The sequence below is a fragment of the Caretta caretta genome, chromosome 1, assembly GCF_965140235.1.
Source record: "Caretta caretta isolate rCarCar2 chromosome 1, rCarCar1.hap1, whole genome shotgun sequence".
Lineage (NCBI taxonomy): Eukaryota > Metazoa > Chordata > Testudines > Cheloniidae > Caretta > Caretta caretta.
In genome coordinates this window covers 69,402,322-69,422,522 of record NC_134206.1, presented here as the reverse complement: position 1 = coordinate 69,422,522, position 20,201 = coordinate 69,402,322, and the positions used below count along the sequence as shown (strand labels likewise).

Below are 20,201 nucleotides of genomic sequence, written 5' to 3'. Positions count from 1 at the left end.
GATTAAATCTGACTTTTTTAGAACACTGTCAAGTAATAACAGCATTTCTGGATTACATGAGATACCAAATAACTCAGTATATGCAACTGCCAAATCATTGCCTTCTATAGGAGCCCCACTTGCAATGGAAAACACAATTACTGATTTGTTTGATGAAAATAAAAGCTTACAGCACTCCTCAAGACTGATTCATTGAGAAGCACTTGAAAGTAGCAAATCACTCAGACAGAGAAGTAAACACTTAAGGACAGAACCCATGATACTGTTGCTCAGCCGACTTTCACGCTAGGGTCTTACATTTACTGGATTTAACCCGCAGACATCACCACTGAATAGTATGTATTATAATATGTAATATAAAACAAGAACTTTTTGAAAATATTTCTAGCATCTTTCCAACATCTTTGAACCTGGAAGTTTATTTTCTCTTGTCAGAGATTAGATTAAGATTTGTATCCTCCCACTAAACAGAGCATTAAATTCAATTTCACATTCCTACCAACAGAAAAAAAGTGGATCACCAGAGGCTGGAAATCAATGTGCATACATACAACCTCCTATAGTCTACTATAAACAACTAGGAAAGGAAATTATTTTGACAGAAACAGGAGAGATCATTTTAATTAAAAATTGATGTGTACTTATATACGTAATACCGTATAACTTATAAAATCCACTAAGTTATCAATGATAGAATGAAACAGAATGTTCCTTGTTGTTTATCTGTGTGCAATTTCATGTGCTAGGAAAAAAATATTCATTCCTTTACGTATTTGAAACTTGTGCTTCTTTATATTAGAACATACTGCCCTTTGTTGCAAGTTACTTAGGTAATATCTACACTTACCTCCAGAGCGATTGATCCAGCGGGGGTTGATTTATCGCATCTAGTGAAGATGTGATAAATTGACCACCGAACGCTCTCCCGTCGACTCAGGTACTCCACCAGAGCGAGAAGCATAGGCAGAGTTGACGGGGAGCATCAGCAGTCAACCTACCATAGTGAATACACCGCAATAAGTAGATCTAAGTACATCGACTTCAGCTATGTTATTCATGTAGCTGAAGTTGCGTAACTTAGGCCTGGTCTACAGTACGTGGTTATTTCGGAATTAGCCAAGTTACCTCGAAATAAAACTGGTTCCGTACACACGACCAAACCAGTTTTTTCGATTTAAAGGGCTCTTTACTCCAATTTCTGTACTCCACCTTGGCAAGTGGAGTAGTGCAAAAATCGAGATCGCAGTTCCAGGTTACAGGTACTGTGGACGCAATTTGACTATATTGGCCTCCGGGAGCTATCCCAGAATGCTCCCTTGTGACAGCTCTGGACAACACTCTGAACTCCGATGCACTAGCCAGGTAGGCAGTAAAAGCACTGGGAACTTTCGAATTTCCTGTTTGGTCACCATCAGCACAGGCGACCATGCAGAGTCCACCATCTCAAGAGACCATGCAGTCCCGGATTCGCAGACGAGCTCCAGCATGGTCCAAACGGGAGGTACTGGATCTCACTGCATGTTGGGGAGACGAATCTGTTATGGCAGAACTACGTTCCAAAAAAAGGAATGGAAATACGTACATTAAAGTCTCTAGGGCCATGACGGAAAGAGGCTACTCCAGGGACACAGAACAGTGTCGTACAAAAATCAAGGAGCTCAGGCAAGCGTACTAAAAAGCCAGGGAGGCGAACGGGCGCTCTGGGTCACAGCCCCATACATGCTGCTTCTACTGTGAGCTGCATGCAATTATGGGGGGTGATGACACCACTACCCCAACACTGTCCGTGGATACCTGCAAGGGGGGAGTAGCACGGAGCGAGGAGGAGGAGGAGGACAGTGCACACGCAGCAAGTGGGGAATCTGTTTTCCCCCTTAGCCAGGAACTATTCTTAATGCTGGAGCCAATAGCCTCCTCCTACTCCCAAAGCATGCTCCCCGACCATGACCCCGAAGAAGGCACTTCTGGTGAGTGAGAGCTTGATCGGAGCCACGCGGTGGGGGGAGACCCAGCCACGCTAGGCTGTTTGCGTTTAGTTTAAAGGGCTCATCCCTGCTCAGATCCTCATCGGAGCCCCACGGTGGGTGGGTGTGTGGAGGGGGTGGAAGGGAAGGGTGTTGTGTGAAGCGATCATCTCAGAGAGCCCGCAGGCTGCCTGCAAGCTGAATTCTGCTGCCTGGCTGCTGCCTGCATGCTGAATTCTATTGCCTGGCAGCATGTGATGGCTTACTCACACCAAAGTGGCAGGCACTTCAGCATAAGAGGCAAAATGAAACCTTGTACAGAAAGAACATGTGCTGTGTACTATAAAGTTCCTGTTTCACTGAGAAACAGTGTCCCCTTTGTTCTCTAAAATGTATCTTTTAAAATACTACCCTCCCTTTTTCTCCTCATGCAGCAGGTGCAAATGTTTCAATGTGTTCCCTATCTACTCCATCCCAGAGGCTGGTCCAGATTAGAAGGTGGAAAAAATGAACTCGGGACGACATGTTTGCCAAGCTCATGCAGTCCTCCCGCACTGATAGGGCCCAGTTGAATGCATGGAGGCCAACAACTGCGGAGTCACGTAAAGCGTTACATGAATACGAAGAGAGGAGGGACGTGTGCGATGAGAGCAGGCAGGATGCTATGGTCAAGCTCATGGGGGAGCAAACTGACAAGCTCCGCTGTATGGTGGATCTAATGCAGGAAAGACAGCAAGATCACAGACTGCCGCTGCAGCCCCTGAATAACCGCCCTCTCTCCTCCCCAAGTTCCATAGCCTCCTCACCCAGACACCCCAAAACACTAGGGGCGGAGGGGGTATGGAGACCCACACAGTCAACCCCAGAGGATTGCACAAGCAGCAGAAAGCTGGTATATTCTAAATTTTTATTTGGTTTCTGGACTTGTCCTTCCCTCCTCCTCCAACCCCATAACCCAATACCCCCCATCCAGCTTCCGATTTCTCTCAATGTTTTGTGCAACAAATAATAAAGAACGGTTTTTAAACAATTGCAACTTTATTTCCTTTCATATATTTATAGGGGGTGGGTAACTTTAAGAGAAACAAACAACACTCACACCGTACCCTGGCCAGTCATGAAACTGGCTTTCAAAGCTTCTCTGATGTGCAGCACACCCTGCTGTGCTCTTCTAATTGCTCTCTTGTCTGGCTGTGCGAAACTGGCGACGAGGCGAGTTGCTTCAACCTCCCACCCTGCCATAAATGTCTCCCCCTTACTCTCACACATATTGTGGAGCACACAACAAGCAACAATTACAATTGGAATATTGGTTGTGCTGAGGTCTAATCGAGTCAGTAAACTGTGCCAGCGCGCTTGCAAACTTCCAAATGCACATTCTACCACCATTCGGCACTTGCTCAGCCTGTAGTTGAACAGCTCCTTACTACTGTCCAGGGTACCTGTGTACGGCTTCAGGAGCCAGGGCATTAAAGTTTAGGCTGGGTCCTCGAGGATAACTATAGGCATTTCAACATCCCCAACAGTAATTTTCTGGTCTGGGAAGTAAGTTCCTTCCTGCAGCTGTTCAAACAGACCAGAGTTCCTGAAGATGCGAGCGACATGCACCTTTCCCGGCCATCCCACGTTGATGTTGGTGAAACGTCCCTTGTGATCCACCAGTGCTCGAAGCACCATGGAAAAGTACCCCTTGCGGTTTATGTACTGGCAGCTCCGGTGTTCTGGGGCCAAGATAGGGATATGCATTCCGTCTGTTGCCCGCTGCAGTTAGGGAACCCCAGCGCATTAAAACCATCCACAATGGTCTGCACAGTTCCCAAAGTCACTACCCTTGATAGCAGCTGGTCAATGATTGTGTTGGATACTTACAGTACAGCAACCCCCACAGTAGATTTCCCCACTCCAAACTGATTCCCAACTGACGGGTAGCCATCAGGCGTTGCAAGATTCCACAGGGCTATGGCGACTCGTTTCTCAACTGTGAGGGCTGCTCTCATTTTGGTGTCTTTGTGCTTCAGGGCAGGAGACACAAAGTCACAAAGTTCCATGAAAGTGGCCCTATGCATACGAAAGTTTCTCAGCCACTGGGAATCGTCCCAGACCTGCAACACTATGCGGTCTCACAAGTCTGTGCTTGTTTCCCGGGCCCAGAATCGGCATTCCACAGCATGAACCTGGCCCAACAGCACCATGATCTCCCAATCACCACATGCCGTGCCGTCTGTGTCCATGACCTCATCACTATAGTAATCGCGCTGTTGTCGCTTCCGCGCCCAGTTCTGCAGGTACTGCACATACTGCTGGATAATGCGTGAGGTATTTACAATGGTCAAAACTGCAGTGGAGATCTGATCAGGCTCCATGGCTATGGCGCCTGCATGGGTAATCCTGGAAAAAGAGCACGAAACGTAGGAGAGCAGAGTGGCAGCGGAATCTGTGCTGTTTGATTCACGGTAGCCGAACAAAGGCTGAAAATGGTTGTCTTCTGTGGCTTTCACGGAGGTGGTAGCCCAGGACAGACAACATGGAGAAGCTCGGAAGCGTGGCAATAGCGGGAGAGCAGAGTTGGTAGTGGAAGCTGTGCTGCTCGCTTCACGATGACTGAGCAGAGTTGAGTTGGAGAGGTGGATTCATAGTAGCAGGAGAGCAGCGGTGCACCATCTGCTGAAAGCAGGATGGCATCTGCATGCTAAAAAAAGCGCGAAACGATTGTCTGCCGTAGCTTTCTGACGACACCAGAAACACCCGCGAGAATGTTTTTGCCCCATCATGCACTGGGAGCTTAACCCAGAATTCCAATGGGCGGCAGAGACTGCAGGAACTGTGGGATAGCTACCCACAGTGCACCGCTCCAACATTCGATGTTAGCCTTGGTACTGTGGATGCAATCTGCCAAATTCACGCGCTTTAGTGGGGACACAGAAGACCAAATGTATAAAATAGCTCCCGAAAATTCTAACAGAATAATTTCGTACTGTAGACGTACCCTTAGATAGATATCCCCCCACCCCGTGTAGACAAGGCCTAAGATGGCCATCAGAAATAAGCCTCGTATTCCATGTATCATATACCTCACTGATGTCCAATTATTATACATTCAACTTTTAAAGGAGAAGATTTACCTTATCATAACATTTACTTTATCATCCTGAAATGGTAACAATTTTCTAGAACATAAGAAGAGAGGTATTTATAGCACAGCAAGCTAAATGTTTCCTTTGTAACACAGTCTACTATATGCTATTGCATGTCTAATTATTTCTGCCCTGAGGTAGGCACTGACAGTTGTGGGCCACTCCAGATAGGAGGTGCAGATTGCCACGCTATCACAAGGAGTAAAAAATGTAACAGAAAATTTCATTACAAAATTATAAAAAAACACACACCCATCAAAACACACGCCAAACTTATCTTGCTTGGATCCCTTCGCTCATTTCTCACTGTTTTGTTTACTTAGATTGTAATTTCTTCAGAACAGGGACTTGTTTTCCTATTGTGTGTTTGTGAGCTGTTCAACACATCACCCCAAAGAAGGAGATGATTTTTTTTTCCTCCTTCACTCCCCCAACCACACTTATTTTTTTAACTTGGAAGTATACATAATAGATAGAAGGCATGCACCCTTCAGCCATCTTTTATTCCTCTGCATTTTCCTGTTACCTTAATAAATATAATAATACTTATTTCTTGTACACAGTAGGTTTCCGTTTATCTGAATGTCCTGGGGGACATCCAAAACTCTCTGATAACTATGTGTCCAGATAAACAGAAGTTCTATTTTGCACTTCAGTTTCACTGACGTAACCTAGCAAGCTCCTGTAAGAGCATTATGTCTCAGTAACTGCAGGTAACCCTATACAAATGCAAAGCCATAAATTAGTGAGCTACAGCCCGCATCTGTCCACCAGCCATTTTAATCCGGCCCTTGAGCTCCCGCTGCGGAGCGGGATCTGGGGCTTACCCTGCTCCAGCGCTCCAGCCGGGGAGCAGAGTTGGGAGGTGCTCTGCGCGGCTCCTAGAACCAGTGATGTGACCCCTCTCCAGCTCTTATGCGTAGGGGCAGCCAGGGGGCTCCACTCTGCATGCTGCCCCTGCCCCAAGTGCTGCCCCCGCAGCTCCCATTAGCCGGGAACCACAGCAGGGGCAGAGCCTACGGATGGGGCAGTGAGGAGCAGAGCCTCTTGGCCGCACCTCTGCGTAGGGTCAACATGCTCCTTCTTCCGGGAGCCACTTGAGGTAAGTGCCGCCTGGAGCCCTAAGCCACCCCCCAGTGCCCCAACCCCTTGCCTCAGCCCTGATTCCCCTCCTACACTCCAAACCCCTCATCCCCGGCCCAACCCCACACCTCCTGCCCCAGCCCACAGCCCCCTCCTGCACCCTGAACTCATTTCTGGCCCCACCCTGGAGCCCACACCTCCTCACGCATGCCAACTCCAATTTCATGAGCATTCATAGTCCGCCACATAATTTCCATACCCAGATGTGGCCCTCGAGCCAAAAAGTTTACCCACCCCTGCCCTAAGGGCACGTGTACACTTCATCTGGGAATGAGCCAACAGGCCTGGATCCACAGACGTGAGCACAGCTTGTGCTTGCACTCTAAAAACTGCTGTTTAAACACTGCAGCTCAGGCTGAAGCTCACGGTCAGAGGCCTGGAAAGGGGTAGGCTTGAGAGCCTGTTCTCCAGCCCAAGCTGCAATGTCAAAGTACTGTGTACACAACTGTTCTTAGAGTGCTAGCTGGAACCTTGCTAGCACAAGTCTGTGGGCCAAGGGTGGGAAGCTTGCTGCCAAATACAGTGCACAGGCCCTAATAGGCTAATTGAGATGTTATTACCAAGTGATTAATTAGCACAGAGGTACATGAGGGACACACTGTGGATTTAGATACCTAGGATTTTTGGATAAAGGGAATTCTGATAATTAATTATACTACAGTGCTTTTCACTGGTAGATCTCAAAGTGCTTCATAATCTTTCAAATACGTATTCCCAACATCTCTGTAGGTGAAACATTATAATCTCCATTTTACAGATGGGGAACTGAGGCACAGAGGCTAAGTGACTTGCCCAAGGTCACACAGAAAGTCCATGACAGAGCTGGGAACTGAACCCATGTCTCCCACTTCCTAAACATGTGTTCTAACCACTGGACCTTTCTCCTGCCGACAAGGGGATTAACAAAATAATCTCTCTCCCCACTCCCTCGCCTTTGCAGGCATATGAGATGTAGATACAAGTAGTTCTTGCTCTCACTAGAAAATAAACACATTGGACAAGCTTCTAGCAGCTTCTGTTTCTGGAGCTGTGTTCATTTGGAGGAAAAAATCCAAAATTCAGGCTGGGTTATTATAGAGTACACTCTTCGTATAGAAAGAGTTATTTACAGAATTTTCATCGATATTAAAGCCAGAAGAGACCTTATAATCTTCTAGTTTGACCTCATCAGAGTATTATTATATCAATAAAGGACAGTTGGAGCCCTATGTGCCTGTCTGCTTATATTCTGGCCATGATGACAAGCAGCACAGATTGGGTGTGGAAGAGCAAGGAGCTGGAAAGACCCAGGCCACTTTCTTTCGACAGATGCAACCATTTTCCTTTTGAAAATTAATAAAGTAGCACCTAAAGGCCCTAATCAGGGACAGAAGACCCATTGTGCTGCACATCATACACACGTAGATCAAAAATGGTCCCTACCCACAGCTCTTACAATCTAAGTATATGAAAAATGTTTTCTTATCTTACCTGCATATGGATTTTACTTTTTTGAGCTCAGTGTCTATGACTAATAATAAAACCATGCAATGGGGTGCTGTACAACAAATATACTGATGAAAGAGTTGAAAGAGAGAAGAGGTTTTGATCAAGCTGAATGTGTAGAAAATTCAGTTTATTGCATTTTGACAAATGTTTCTCCTATTTTCTCTCCTCAGCAAAACCCACTCCCTATTTATTTCAAAAGGCTGACCAAGAGCTCCTGCATTTCCAAGACACTTCACCACTGCTGAGATTTCCATTTATTGTGTACAGATTAAGCCCTTTCAAAGGTTCTCTTGTAGTGCAGCTCTTTCATCATTGTAGTAACAATATCACAGAGATCAGAAAATCTGCAGATGGCCAATGATTACACAATGTATTTATTTACACTTGTGGACTATCTCCTCCTCAGTAAGGAATCTAACAGGGCCACTGGGATAGCTGTGGAAGAACTGGGGAACTTTTGTACAGGAAAATATGCTCCTGTGGTGGGTTTTTACACACTGTAAAAAAGCAAAGCAGAAGGGCATACATTAACTTCGCTACAATATAGCTCTTGAGTGACATCAAAATAGTGACATACAGAAGACACCAGACAGCCATCAAATTTTCATTAGTCCTCATGTTAAAATTTTTTTCCTATAAATGGTGGCATGCCAAAAGTTGTTGATCCCTGGCATAGAACATGGACACCAAGAGAAAATTATGTCAACCAGGATAAAACCGTTAAGGATCACAGTTCACGTAAGCTGGGAATGGGTGACAGGGGATGGATCACTTGATCTGTTCTGTTCGTTCCCTCTGAAGCACCTGGCATTGGCCACTGTCAGAAGCCAGAATACTGGGCTATATGGACCTTTGGTCTGACCCAGTATGGCCATTCTTATGTTATGTTCTTATGTTCACACAACACACTTTGATTTTAGCAGCTAAATTTTCAGAAAATCTCATCCTCATTGAGCATACTCCAGCCTCTCTCAGCTCCCAGTGCTGACAACACTGCATAGACACCATCCCCACAAAGCAACTGAGCAGACTCTATCCTCTCTCAGCTGCTACTTGTGACAGAACTGCATGTGGGCCATCCCCATAGAAACAGAATTTCTGAGCAAGCTCCATCCCAGGGCTACTAGAGCAAAGCTGGACTTTCCCTCTACTGGCTGTTCCCACCTGCCCCAGGATAGACCAGGGTGTGGCTGAGCACAGGAACAGAGAGCCTCTATCCTCAATTCATAGATCCCAAGGTCAGAGGGGACCATTGTGCCCATCTAGTCTGATGTCCTGTATAATGGCCATAGAACTTCCCCAAAATGATTTCTAAAGCATAGCTTTTAGATAAACATCCAATCCTGATTTTAAAATGGCCAGAAATGGAGATTCTACCACAACCCTTGGTAAATTGTTCCAATGGTTAACTACCCTTGCTGTTAAAAATTTACACTTTGTTTCCAGTCTGAATTTGTCTAGCCTCAACTTCCAGCCACTGGATCATGTTATACCTTTCTCTGCTAGACTGAAGAGCTCATTATTAAATATTTGTTCTCCATATAGGAACTTACAGCCTGTAGTCAACTCACCCCTTAACCTTCTCTTTGTTAAACTAAATAGATTGAGCTACTTGAGTCTTTCACTATAAGGCATGTGTTCTAGTTCTTTAATCATTTTCTTGGCTCTTCTCTGAACCCTCTCCAGTTTATAAACATCATTCTTGAATTGTAGGCTCCAGAACAGGACACAGTATTCCAGCAGTGGTCACACCAGTGCCAAACACAGAGGTAAAATAACCTCTCTGTTGCTACTCCAGATTCCCCTGTTCATGCATCCCAGGATCACATTAGCGCTTTTGAACACAGCATCATACTGGGAGGTCATGTTAACCTGATTATCCAACACGATCTCCAAATCTTTTTCAGAGTCATTCCTTTGAAGAATAGAGTCTTCCATCCTGTAAGTATGGCCTACATTCTCGCATGCACTTACAGTTAGCTGTATTAAAATGCATATTGTTTGTTTGTGCACAGTTTGCCAAGAGATCCAGATCACTCTAAATCAGTGACCTGCCCTCTTCGTTATTTACCACTCCCCACATTTGTGTCATCTGCAAACTTTCATGGAGTCATAGAAGATTAGGGTTGGAAGAGACCTCAGGAGGTCATCTAGTCCAACCCCCTGCTCAAAGCAGGATCAACCCCAACTAAATCATCCCAGCCAGGCCTTTGTCAAGCTGGGCCTGTTGATTTTATGAATGAAATTATTTTGCTGTCGGCCCCAGAGCTGAATTTTCAAGGATATTAGCGGAGCTCTATACCTGACAACCCTTACCTTTGGAATTCTCTTCCCTTTATGACACCAGATTTGGAGATGCACAGGACATGAGATCACACAATTTGATTTAGCATTTCGGACATTATTTGTATGAAGGCAGCATAGCTTAAGGATACCTACACAGTTTACAGATTATATTGATTTTTTTACAACTATTTTTCAATTACCGGAGCACAAAAAGACATGTTAACACACATTTTCTTTATTTGTGTGTTTTTATAAGTCAAAATCATTCAAATCAATTATAATTGAGTTTGTCCAAAATACTTTAAAAAAAAAAAAAACACTTCCCATACTAAGACCAAAGATAGTTTCAACAACAACAAAGAATACGTTTGCCAAAATTAATGTCAGTTGAAAATAATGCTCATGGGTAAGATGCTCTTTGATTGGTTGACATATGCAATAGGTCTACATTCTGAACCATTAAATATTTAAGATAATTCAGTGAACAAATATCACTCAATGGTCCCTAAATCCATCTGGCAAAGTGACTAAATCTACATCAGTCATTTAGTATAACAGAAATCAATCAACAGGCTAGAACATTGTCACAAGTCCAAGGTTTCCTACTCTGGGAATAATCATCATTGCTTTGTCTTATCATTAATATTGGAGAAGAAAATAGCCAGCCTATAACATTTTCTCCACTGATATGCTCTCCTAATTTGGCCATATTAGAGTGGAGTGAATGAAATTAAAAATCTTTGTGATTTCTTTAAAAGCTCTCAACACATTCAGTTCATCTTACGTGACTGCAGCCTTATTTATACTACTGTTGACACATAAGCAAAAATTATGTTTAAGCACAGCTGACATAAAAGTATGCTTACAGACTACAACTTAAAATCTTTTATTTTAAAATTCTGTTGCAAGAAAAAAAAATCTATATGCACTGGTCAGGGAAACCACAACCACCATCCTGCCAATCACCACCACGCTTAAATACATTGCAACAGACAGATGGCCGCATACCTGCTTCAGGTGAAGAGAATGATTAGCTAAAAACAGTTTGCTGGCCAATATAATTTTTAACCCACATTTTAAATTTAAAATTCTGCACAATAAAAAATGAATCATTTGTTGCTCAAAAGTTTTCACTTATTTCTGCATGGGCAGCATCTGAACTGCAGCATAAAATATTACATTTAATTACAGTGATTTGGCTTTACCCATAACAATAACTTGGGCAGCGAAGTTCTAAATATTTGCATTTAAAATACTATTATTGCATAAAAACTTCTAAACATTTTATTAGTCACAATTATCTTGCAGAAGTTATATATAATTAACCTCCTGTAAGACAAGCATTCACAGTGATGCTACCTCACCCTTTGTAACTCCCACTTTTCTATAAGATGATCCACTTCACCGCCGAGAACGACAGTGTTACTGTCATCCAAAAGCAGGAATCCATTTTTCACTTCAACAATTCCTGACAGCTTAATTTTTGTTCCAGGTGGTGTGTTCAAGCTAAAAACAGAAACAAACAAAGAAAATCTCAAACATTACATATAGAGATTCTACCAGACAAAACCCAACCACAGGTTACTAAATAGCAGTACATTTAAATCGAGTGAAACAATGTTGACAGAAAACTACCTATAAATATGTTTTCTTATATAAACACAAATGATATTCAGTTACTTTTTAAATAATAATATGTCTGAACAAACCTATTTATGGAACCAAAGTCAATACTTCGCAGCTATAAAACACTTGAACCATTCTTGGAGTGGGTTGTTGGGATTAATTGGTGTTTTTTGCGAAATTTTTGATTTGACTGAAACAAACAATGCATAGGAAAAACTATCAAATTACTAAGATAAACAGCTACAAAATCACCCTTGCAAAGTATTAAATAATAAGAAATACAATAAATAAAACACAGTATTAGGATTGCATGTTTTAAAATAAATTTGATGTTCAGGAAAGACTCCAGATTAACCACGCGGAAAAGTGAATTGATCTCTTTAACTACACAACAGTTACAGCACAAGGAATGGTAATACAAACTTTCCCGCACTCCCCTGACATGTATGTCCCTGAACTCTGTTCTGCAGATAACAATTCTTTCAGGGAACAGTCTCCATGCCTGTTCAGTCTTTGACTTCTCTGCTTAAGTGCCAAGAAAGGTACTAATAAATGCCAATTTTGATGGCAGTTTTTTGTTATGTGGAACTCTTTCATTAGTGATTTTTGGATTGAAACACCTACTCATTTCACATAAGCCACTCATCAGCTGTCAGATGATAATGACTTCTCAGCAATTACCAAGCATGCCAAATTCAAGCCAGTTACATAGAGGCAACCCCGCATCCCCAGCCACCAATACTCATTTCCCCAAGCCAACCACAGGATATTTTGTTACTAATTCATTATTTTATTTCAGACCTATTGCCCTACGGCTTTATACTTGCAATTTTTATTAGCACTGGGCTACTATGGCAAAAAAACCTGCCTTGTGACCAAAATCTAAAAAATAAAATCATCAGGTTCCACTATAATTAAAACAGAGTATACCAGGCTGCAAAGAATTCTGTTGTGAAATAATATCCAATAACTACAAGTCACAACTACTTTAAGTAATGCAAACAAAAACCAAGTTCTATGGGGTGGACTGCACATGTACAACAGTATAACCAGTGCACAGGTGGAATACTTTGGACTAGATTGCGAGCCTGAAATTTGTTTTTCAAAGGAACTGGACAATCAGCTACAATTATTAGCCAACTATAAATTCACATGTTCCCTGGCACTAGCTTTAATGATCAACTTGCATAATAAGATCAGTGCTTGGGTCAGAGCTACTTTTCTTGTCTCTCCTTTTCCTGAGTCACTACCAGTTTCCCTAAACTTTACCACACAGAGGAACTCTGGAGAGAAGTTTAGGGTGGCTTTATGAAGACACAAGAGGAGTATGACAAAGTAAATATTGTTTAAATAACAATGGCTCTTAAGCAGCACAGGTTACATTAACAGTTACTTCAGTAGAGGAAGAAGAAAGCCCAGAGTGGTTTCTGGTACTATTAAGTGTAGCTACTGATGCTTTGCTTATATTGTATGCTAACAGAATACTGCAGTAGATCCACTGGCATACAGAATGGATAACAGATTTGAGATTTCAAGCTTTTATTGCAAATAAATACAGAGCATTTACCAGATCTACTAGACTGAAATTGGAAAAAGTACGTAACTTCATATACTGTTTTATTAAGGTATTTGCCACATGCAAGTGCAAATGACAACAAATGTCAGACTTATTTTTTTCCTTTTTTTTTTTAAAGTAGTACAACACCAATCAACTTCTGTTGTTGGCATCCTTTCATCTGTGAGACACAGTGGGAATTGCAGCCTATGATGTAGATGATTTGCAATGTCTCATGTGACTGAATAGGCCAATCCGAGATTTGCATGATCTTTGGCAGTTACTGTAAATGTATATATCTTAGTTGGGAGCTGCTTGCTTCCTACTGGCTCTTTTTTCCTCAAGCTGTAGGAGCCAGCTCCCAGCATGGACTTTGATACCCTGATGGAGACGATGGCACCACTTGTTACAATCACTTGCCAAGATTTCCCATTGGTCAGGATCAATTTCAAATTCCTTCATATCTCACTTGCATATGTCTTTATAGCAAAGCTTGGGATGTCCTGTTGTTCTTGTTCCCTCTGATAGCTCCTCGTAGAGCTCATCCTTGGGTATGCATCTACCTTCCAACCTACTCAGATGGCTCAGCCAGCGCAGTCGTCTTCACTTGAGCAGGGCTGTCACAGTTGGTAAATTTGCCCTTTGAAGATCCTCTGCATTGGTGACTTTATCTTGACAGGTTTCAGAGGAACAGCCGTGTTAGTCTGTATTCGCAAAAAGAAAAGGAGTACTTGTGGCACCTTAGAGACTAACCAATTTATTTGAGCATGAGCTTTCGTGAGCTACAGCTCACTTCATCAGATGCATACCGTGGAAACTGCAGCAGACTTTATATATACACAGAGAATATGAAACAATACCTCCTCCTACCCCACTGTCCTGCTGGTAATAGCTTATCTAAAGTGATCAACAGGTGGGCCATTTCCAGCACAAATCCAGGTTTTCTCACCCTCCACCCCCCCACACAAATTCACTCTCCTGCTGGTGCTAGCCCTTCCAAAGTGACAACTCTTTACATAATCAAGTCGGGCTATTTCCTGCATAAATCCAGGTTTTCTCACATCCCCCCCCCCACCCCCATACACACACAAACTCACTCTCTTGCTGGTAATAGCTCATCTAAACTGACCACTCTCCAAGTTTAAATCCAAGTTAAACCAGAACATCTGGGGGGGGGGGGGGAACAAGAGGAAACAGGCTACCTTGCATAATGACTTAGCCACTCCCAGTCTCTATTTAAGCCTAAATTAATAGTATCCAATTAGCAAATGAATTCCAATTCAGCAGTTTCTCGCTGGAGTCTGGATTTGAAGTTTTTTTGTTTTAAGATAGCGACCTTCATGTCTGTGATTGCGTGACCAGAGAGATTGAAGTGTTCTCCGACTGGTTTATGAATGTTATAATTCTTGACATCTGATTTGTGTCCATTTATTCTTTTACGTAGAGACTGTCCAGTTTGACCAATGTACATGGCAGAGGGGCATTGCTGGCACATGATGGCATATATCACATTGGTGGATGTGCAGGTGAACGAGCCTCTGATAGTGTGGCTGATGTTATTAGGCCCTGTGATGGTGTCCCCTGAATAGATATGTGGGCACAATTGGCAACGGGCTTTGTTGCAAGGATAAGTTCCTGGGTTAGTGGTTCTGTTGTGTGGTATGTGGTTGTTGGTGAGTATTTGCTTCAGATTGCGGGGCTGTCTGTAGGCAAGGACTGGCCTGTCTCCCAAGACTTGAGAGAGTGTTGGGTCATCCTTTAGGATAGGTTGTAGATCCTTAATAATGCGTTGGAGGGGTTTTAGTTGGGGGCTGAAGGTGACCGCTAGTGGCGTTCTGTTATTTTCTTTGTTAGGCCTGTCCTGTAGTAGGTAACTTCTGGGAACTCTTCTGGCTCTATCAATCTGTTTCTTTACTTCTGCAGGTGGGTATTGTAGTTGTAAGAAAGCTTGACAGAGATCTTGTAGGTGTTTGTCTCTGTCTGAGGGGTTGGAGCAAATGTGGTTGTATCGCAGAGCTTGGCTGTAGACGATGGATCGTGTGGTGTGGTCAGGGTGAAAGCTGGAGGCATGCAGGTAGGAATAGCGGTCAGTAGGTTTCCGGTATAGGGTGGTGTTAAAACAAAAAAACTATCTTAAAACAAAAAAACTTCAAATCCAGACTCCAGCGAGAAACTGCTGAATTGGAATTCATTTGCAAATTGGATACTATTAATTTAGGCTTAAATAGAGACTGGGAGTGGCTAAGTCATTATGCAAGGTAGCCTGTTTCCTCTTGTTTTTTCCTCCCCCCCCCCCCCAGATGTTCTGGTTTAACTTGGATTTAAACTTGGAGAGTGGTCAGTTTAGATGAGCTATTACCAGCAAGAGAGTGAGTTTGTGTGTGTATGGGGGTGGGGGGGGGATGTGAGAAAACCTGGATTTATGCAGGAAATAGCCCGACTTGATTATGTAAAGAGTTGTCACTTTGGATGGGCTAGCACCAGCAGGAGAGTGAATTTGTGTGGGGGGGTGGAGGGTGAGAAAACCTGGATTTGTGCTGGAAATGGCCCACCTGTTGATCACTTTAGATAAGCTATTACCAGCAGGACAGTGGGGTAGGAGGAGGTATTGTTTCATATTCTCTGTGTATATATAAAGTCTGCTGCAGTTTCCACGGTATGCATCTGATGAAGTGAGCTGTAGCTCACGAAAGCTCATGCTCAAATAAATTGGTTAGTCTCTAAGGTGCCACAAGTACTCCTTTTCCTTGCCATTTGATGTTGAGTATGCAGTATAAACAGCATAAGTGTTCAACCTTTTCTCCTGATGAGCATAAATTGTCCATGTTTCCTGATCATACATGAGAGTGCTGATGACGCAAGCTTGGTACACTAGCATTTGGGTCTTGATGGTAAGGTTTGAGTTGTTCCATGCTCTTTTAGTTAGTCTGCTAAAGATGATGGCAGCCTTTCCAATGAGAACATTTAGTTCTTTATCCAATGAGAGGTTGGTAGTCACTGTACAACCTAAATAGTTGAACTTTTGGACTACTTCTAGCTGGTTTGCACTTAAGGTAATTGAAGGATCTTGTGGAACCCCCTGTCCTACTACAACTGTTTTCTTGATGCTGATGGCAAGAGCAAATGTCTGACAGGTACTTGAAAGGCGGTCCATGAGTTCTCGTAATAGATCTTCATTGTGGGCTATGAGGGCAGCATCATCAGCTAATAGAAGTTCCCTGATTAGCACCTTTTTGACTTTGGTCTTTGACTTAAGTTGGGACAGGTTGAATAGTTTCTCATCTGATCTTGTGTGAAGATACACTCCATCTTCAAAAAGAAAAGGAGTACTTGTGGCACCTTAGAGACTAACAAATTTATTTGAGCATAAGCTTTCGTGAGCTACAGCTCCGATGAAGTGAGCTGTAGCTCACGAAAGCTTATGCTCAAATAAATTTGTTAGTCTCTAAGGTGCCACAAGCACTTTTTTTTTTTTTTTTGCGACTACAGACTAACACGGCTGCTACTCTTAGTGCCGAATACTTTAGTTAGGTCCACAAAGGCTATGTACAATGGTTGGTTTTGCTCTCCGCACCTTTCTTGGAGTTGACGCAGAGAAAATATCATGTCTATAGTTGATCTTCCAGCCCTGAATCAGCACTGTGATTTAGGGTAGACAATTCACCAGCTGTTGTAGGCGCACTAAGATGACTTTTGCGAAAGCTTTTCCTGCTAAGCTTAGTAGCAGGATACCCCTGTAGTTGTTGCAGTCACTCCTTTCACCTTTATTTTTATACAAAGTGATGATGTTTGCATTGCGCATCTCTTGTGGTCCCCTCTCCCTCTTTCCAGCACTTAAGTAGCAGCTGATAAAGTTATGGTAATAGGGTGTCTTTCCTGCACTTGAGGATTTCCGCTGGGATGCCATCTTTTTCAGGAGCCTTGCCAATTGATAGCAAATCAACGGCCTTGCTTAGCTCTTCCACAGTGGGCTCCACATCTAGCTCTAGCATGACCTGAGAGCTGGTATTTGATCCAGTGATTTGCAGGTGATGTTTCTTTCCTGTGCATATAGCTCTAAATAGCATTCAACCCAATGAGACAACAGCTTGTTTTTATCTGTAATGATTTCACCACTGTGCAATTTGAGAAGGGCAACCTTGTTGACAGCGGGATCTAGAGCTTCCTCAGGCCATCATACATGACTTTGAGGTTTCCTATGTCTGAGACTATCTGTATCTCTGCACAGAACTTGATCCAGTTAGGATTTGCACAGCATCTGCTTGCTTGGTGTATCTCGGTTTTTGCATGTGGAAGTCTCACTTTGGTACACTCTGTTGGCTTCCTGTTGTGATCCAGATAGGCTGTGTTCTTAATGTTGATGAGAGGTAATAGTTCTGCTTCATTTTCTTCAAACTGGTCATTTTTGATGGTCTCTTGCCCCTAAATGTAGCTAAAGCTGTTTCATGGATTGTTATTCTTAAATCTTCCCAAAAATTCCTCTGCCTTCTCTGGTAATGACTTCCCATGCATGCTGAGTTCACAAACTCCTGGCATTTCCTCTGGTTTTCAGAGTTAACAGCATTGATTTTGGGCTGGCTCCTAGGTTTTTCTCTATGTAGTTTCCTGGCTGTAATCTTCACTGCTAATAATCAAGGAGTGTTCAGTGTCACAATCAGTGCTGCGGAACATGCGAGTGTTCTGCACTAAGGGTAGGTCTTTTCTCCTGATGATAACAAGGTCTAATTGGTGCCACTGGCCTGACCGTGGAAGTCGCCATGACAATTTGTGGCAATCTTTTCCTGTAAATTATGAATTAGTAATACACATTTGGGTTTGGGCGCAGAATTCAAGAAGTCGTTGGCTGTTCTCATTCATCTTGCCAATGCCAAAATGTCCTAGGCAATCTGGCCATGAGTTGTTGTCTGCACTGACTCTTAGCCCGGTCTACACTACGAGGTTAGGTTGAATTTAGCCGTGTTCGGTCTATTTAAAAATGACTGCGTCCAACAACCAACCCCATTCTGTTGACCTAAGGGGCTCTTAAAATCGACTTCTGTACTCTCCCCGATGAGGGGAGTAGAGCTAAAATCGACCTTGCTGGATCGAATTTGGGATACTGCAGACGCAAATCAACAGTATTGGTCTCTGGGAGCTATTCCAGGTGCTCCATTGTGACTGCTCTAGACAACAGTTTGAACTCCGATGCACTAGCCAGGTACACAGGAAAAGCCCTGGGATCTTTTGAGTTTCATTTCCTGTTTGGTCAGTGTGGCGAACTCAGCAGCACAGGTGACCATGCAGTCGCACCAGAATCGTAGCATGTAGAATGTTTCTACGCTCCCCCTATCATCTCCATTCCTGAGGTTATCGCAGATTAGAAGGTAAAAAAAAAACGCACTCGCAATGATATGTTTTCCGAGCTCATGCAGTCCTCCTGCACTGATAGGGCACAGCTTAATGCATGGAAGCATTCAGTGGCAGAGGCCAGGAAAGAATTAAGTGACCGCGAAGAGCGGAGGCAGGACGCAATACTCAGGCTAATGGGGGAGCAAACGGACATGATGAAGCGTCTGTTGGAGCTGCAGGAAAGCCAACAAGAGCACAGAACCCCACTGCTTCCACTGTATAACCGCCTACCCTCCTCCCCATGTTGCATAGCCTCCTGACCCAGATGCCCAAGATCGCGCCGGCGGGGGGGGGGGGGGGGGGGGGGGGGAGGCTCCGGGCACCCAGCCACTCCACTCCAGAGGATGGCCCAAGCAACAGAAGGCTGTCATTCAAACAGTTTGATTTTTAGTGTGGCTACAATAAGCAATGTGGCCTTGTCCTTCCCTCCTCCCCCACCACACCCCGGCTACCTTGTCTGTTATCTGATTCTTTTTAATTACTAAAGAAAGAATGCATAGTTTCAAAACAATAGTTACTTTATTTCGAAGGGTGGAGGGTGGTTGGCTTACAGAGAATTAAAATCAACAAAGGGAGCGGATTTGCATCAAGGAGAAACACACACAACTGTCACACCGAAGCCTGGCCAGTCATGAAACTGGTTTTCAAAGCCACTCTGATCCGCAGCGCGCCTTGCTGTGCTCTTCTAATTGCCCTGGTGTCTGGCTGCTCAAAATCGGACGCCAGACAATTTGCCTCAACCGCCCACCCCGCCATAAACGTCTCCCCCTTACTCTCACAGATTTTATGAAGCACATAGAAAGCAGCAATAACAATGGGCATGTTGGTTATGCTGACATCTGACCAACAGAGCCAGCAAGCTTTTAAAGGTCCAAAGGCATATTCTATCACCTTTCTGCACTTGCTCAACCTATAGTTTGAACTGCTCCTTACTACTGTCCAGGCTTCGTGAGCCATGGGAGCTAGAGGTAGGCTGCGGCAGGTGTGACTGCGCGGTGCTACCGGCTGGGAGAGCAGCCTGAGGCAGAAGCCTCCAGCTCACAGGAGAGCAGAGTTGCAGCAGAAGCGGTGGAGCTGCACACCATGCCCTGGAGGTTGCTAGGAGCCGGGCAGGGAAGACGTTCCCGGAACCCCCGGCCAAGCTACATGTCCTACGATGACGGCTACCAATCCTACTACACCGTCTGCTGCAGAGTTGCAGTGGAAGTGGTGGAGCCATACACCATGGACTAGGACAGCTAGCAGCCCTATTGCACCGTCTGCTGTGAAGGCACCCAGGAGCTGCTGCTCAGTAGGAATGCCAGCTGCTGCAGGTGCTTCTGTGTCGAATGCTTGGAGGTCCTGATAGGGCAAGGCACCTCGGCCAAAGCAAAAGAGCAAGAGCCCTGTAGCTGTTACATGTGTCAACCACAGAAATGCTACGGGGTGTTACAGCGCCCACTGGACTGGAATGTACGGCTGCAAGACCTCACCAGTGACAAAGGACAGGAATATGGTGCACCTAAAATCTAAAAAGGCCCACACATTTTCCAGAGTACGACCCTTGATAACAGAACGTCAATGATTGCATTGGCTACTTGGATCACAGCAGCCCCAACAGTAGATTTGCCACAAAAG

At 44.0% G+C, this 20,201-nt stretch overlaps 1 protein-coding gene across 2 annotated transcripts in view; it reads right to left on the bottom strand.

The window, feature by feature from the left end:
• Positions 1 to 20,201, bottom strand: part of TDRD3 (tudor domain containing 3) — a 306,664-nt gene that overhangs the window by 110,517 nt on the left and 175,946 nt on the right. For both annotated transcript variants that reach the window (XM_048851805.2, XM_048851785.2), the window contains one exon: positions 11,380 to 11,521. In XM_048851805.2, coding sequence (XP_048707762.1) covers positions 11,380 to 11,521 — 142 coding nt within the window. The remainder of the gene's footprint in view (positions 1 to 11,379; positions 11,522 to 20,201) is intronic.